This window comes from Athene cunicularia (assembly GCF_003259725.1).
Source record: "Athene cunicularia isolate RWA chromosome 25 unlocalized genomic scaffold, athCun1 chr25_part1, whole genome shotgun sequence".
NCBI lineage: Eukaryota > Metazoa > Chordata > Aves > Strigiformes > Strigidae > Athene > Athene cunicularia.
Genome location: NW_020799134.1, coordinates 729,643 through 732,645, shown reverse-complemented (window position 1 = coordinate 732,645; position 3,003 = coordinate 729,643). Strand labels below are relative to the sequence as shown.

The 3,003-nt window shown below is 57.5% G+C and overlaps 1 protein-coding gene across 1 annotated transcript in view; it reads right to left on the bottom strand.

Annotated features, from left to right (window-relative positions):
- Nucleotides 1–4: 4 nt before the first annotated feature.
- LOC113488640 (myocyte-specific enhancer factor 2D-like) overlaps nucleotides 5–3,003 on the bottom strand; it is a gene marked incomplete at its 3' end in the record, with an annotated part of 29,877 nt that continues 26,878 nt past the window's right edge. Inside the window, exons 9-10 of the mRNA XM_026863921.1 lie at nucleotides 2,080–2,332; nucleotides 5–131 (exon numbers count right to left, since the gene is read on the bottom strand). Of these exons, the coding sequence (XP_026719722.1) occupies nucleotides 5–131; nucleotides 2,080–2,332 (380 nt within the window). The remainder of the gene's footprint in view (nucleotides 132–2,079; nucleotides 2,333–3,003) is intronic.

The window sequence follows — 3,003 nt, the reverse complement described above, 5'->3', positions numbered from 1 at the left end:
GGTGGGGGAAGGTGCTGAGCGGGGTGGCAGTGTTTCTTTCCCGGTTGGGCGAGACGGGCTCCGACTTGATGCTGATGTTGGGGTTGGTGTTGACAGTCAAAGTGGTGGTGTGGGACAAGTGACTCCCTTGTCTGGGGTGTGAGGTTGGGAGAGGAGGAGGAGGAGGAGAGGAGGAGGGGAGGAAGGGGGAGAAACAGATGGAGGGGGAGATAACGGGAAGTCTCTTATTATTCATCTTTTCAGTGGCCTTTCACCCTCCAATCCACAGAATTTGTAACCCGCACACCCCGGGGCTGAATGAATCCAGAATTACGAATCTGGATTAGATTATACATCTGGATTAGACGATAAATCTGGATTCACAATTAGAATTAGGAATTATTTGGACTCCAGAATTCATAATCCGTGCACTCACCATGACGCATCGCTGCCGAGCCAGGATTAAACCCTGCAGGCAGCATCTCGTGATCCAGCCCCGATCCCACCCGCTGTCCCCCCAAACGCGTGGAGGAGAGGGACAGGCAGGGACACCCCCATCCCATGGGCTCACCCACAAATCTGGCCCAGCATGGGCTGCAAAAATCCAGTGTAGGGCTTGGGTGGGCGCTTTTGTTCCAAGCCAGGAACCTCTTCAGCCTCTTTACTACAACCTGAAATTGCAGCCAGGCTTTTCCCGCAGCCCCACTGGTGCAGGGGGTCCAGGCAGCTACTGGGGGAGCTGCTGCCTGCCCTGCCTGCAGAACGTGCTCCAGGCAGTGGAGAAACGCGCGGAATTCAGTGTTTAAAAGCCTGGGGCACCCCCACATCCACCTGGCGCTGCACGCTGGGCATGTGAGAGTCTTAGTCCTGAGCTGGCTTTGGGGCAACGTCACAGAATTTCCATCTTCGATTCCTGCCTCCGTCCCACAGGCTTAGCTTAAATCTTTTATTTTGACTAAAATCATAGAATCACACAGAAGATGGGTTGGGTTGGGAGGGACCTTACAGCCCATCCAGTCCCACCCCCCTGCCTTGGGCAGGGCCACCTTCCCCCAGCCCAGGTTGCCCAAAGCTCTGTCCAACCTGGCCTTGAACCCTGCCAGGGAGGGGGCAGCCACAGCTTCTCTGGGCAGCCTGTGCCAGGGTCTCACCAGCCTCATGGAGAAGAATTTCTTACTTATATCTCATCTAAATCTCGCCTCTGTCAGTTGAAAACTGTTCCCCCTCATCCTGTCCCTACCCCCTGATCAAGAGTCCCTCCCCGCTTTCCTGTAGCCCCTTTAAGGGGGGCTCTAAGGTCTCCCCGGAGCCTTCTCTCCTCCAGCTGAACCCCCCAACTCTCCCAGCCTGTCCTCACAGGGGGGGCTCCGCCCCCCCCAGCATCTCCGTGGCCTCCTCTGGCCCCGCTCCAGCGGGTCCGTGTCCTTCTGCTGTTGGTGCCCCCAGAGCTGGACCCAGCCCTGCAGGGGGGTCTCAGAGCAGAGCAGAGGGGGAGATACTCTGAAGAAACCCCGTGTGTGGATGTTTTATTCCAGACTAAAAGCTAGAAACACCAGAAAACCTCCTCCAATATGCAAGTTGATTATTTTTTTTTCCCCCCCGGGGGTAAAGCAATTCATTTTCACTATTAGGAGCTCCCCTCTTTCTCCACGAGCGGGACCACCATTTCCAGACACCTTATTCTGCAACCACCATCCCATTTAACCCCGGCTCTTGCTGGAGCTCAGCTCCCCGGTGTGAGTGGGGGCTCCTCCTGCTGCAGACAGCCAGCAAGAAGCAGCTGTCAGAGAGCATCACCCAGCCCACCCGGATCCCATCTGCGGACTCCAGGGTCACTCCTACGACAGTGGCAGGGACAAGATTCCCCAAACTTCCTGAGCTGGCTGGTCTGGCTCCTCCTGCAGCCGTGGGCACCTCCTCGAAGCACAGCTCAAGCCCCACTGTAATTGCTGGGGCCCTGCAGTGGGAGGCTGATGATAACCCAGCTGGGGAGTCACAGCTCGGGTTCTGCAGCTTTGACACCTTGGAGGAAACTCCCCGTTTCCCTCTTTTTCCTTTTCCAACATCAACCGAGTGGCTCCTGGTGCCCGTTTCACTTACATTAAATTTCCTAGTGATACAGGAACCAGGTGCTGCTGTTGCTGCTGCTGCTGCTGCTGTTGCTGCTGCTGCTGTTGCTGCTGCTGCTGCTGTTGTTGCTGCTGCTGCTGTTGTTGTTGCTGCTGCTGTTGCTGTTGCTGTTGCTGCTGCTGCTGCTGCTGCTGCTGCCAGGCAGAGATGTTGCCAAGGGACAGCCCCCCAGGTGAGCTGAACGCTGGCAGCGAAGACAACTCAGCGCTCGTCAGCTGATAATCTGGAAAGGAAAGAGCCCTTCAGTCATTTCAATGTCAAACCTACTCCTGCGGGGCCCTGAGCACGGCAAGAAGATGGAGACTGGCTCGAGAGACCCCCACCAAGCCCCAGCTGACGGAATCCCAGTTACTGCTGGGAGCTGCGCAGGGGTGCTGGGCACCGGCACGTCCCTTCGAGTCACAGACTGCTTTGGGCTGGGAGGGACCTTGAAAGCTCATCTACTCCACCCCCCCTGCAAAGCCTCGAAGGTTGACATCTTCAGCTCACTCAGAGCCAACTTGACCTTGAAAGTCTCCTGGGATGGGGCACCCACCACCTCGCTGGGCAGCCTCAGCATCAAAAATTTCCTCCTTACGTCGTTTTTCTTCTACCTTCAAGGCGTGAATTGCTAAAAGCCCCCCCCCAGCTCCACACCATCCAACGCTGGTTCCCACTGACCCCCCCCTCCCCAACAAAGCTCAGTAATGGCAAAGGCAGCCCCCCACCCCGTGCACCCCCCACCAATTCCACTCAGGACGGAGCGCGCCGCATGGAAACCCCACGCAGACACCTCCGGCCGGGTATAAAACAGGCAGACAAGCCCTCACCCCCCATCCCCAGGAGCAGGGAACCCCCAGTAGCTGCTGAAACCCCCCCGCGGGTGCTCCTGCCCCATGGCCCGGCCCCACGCGG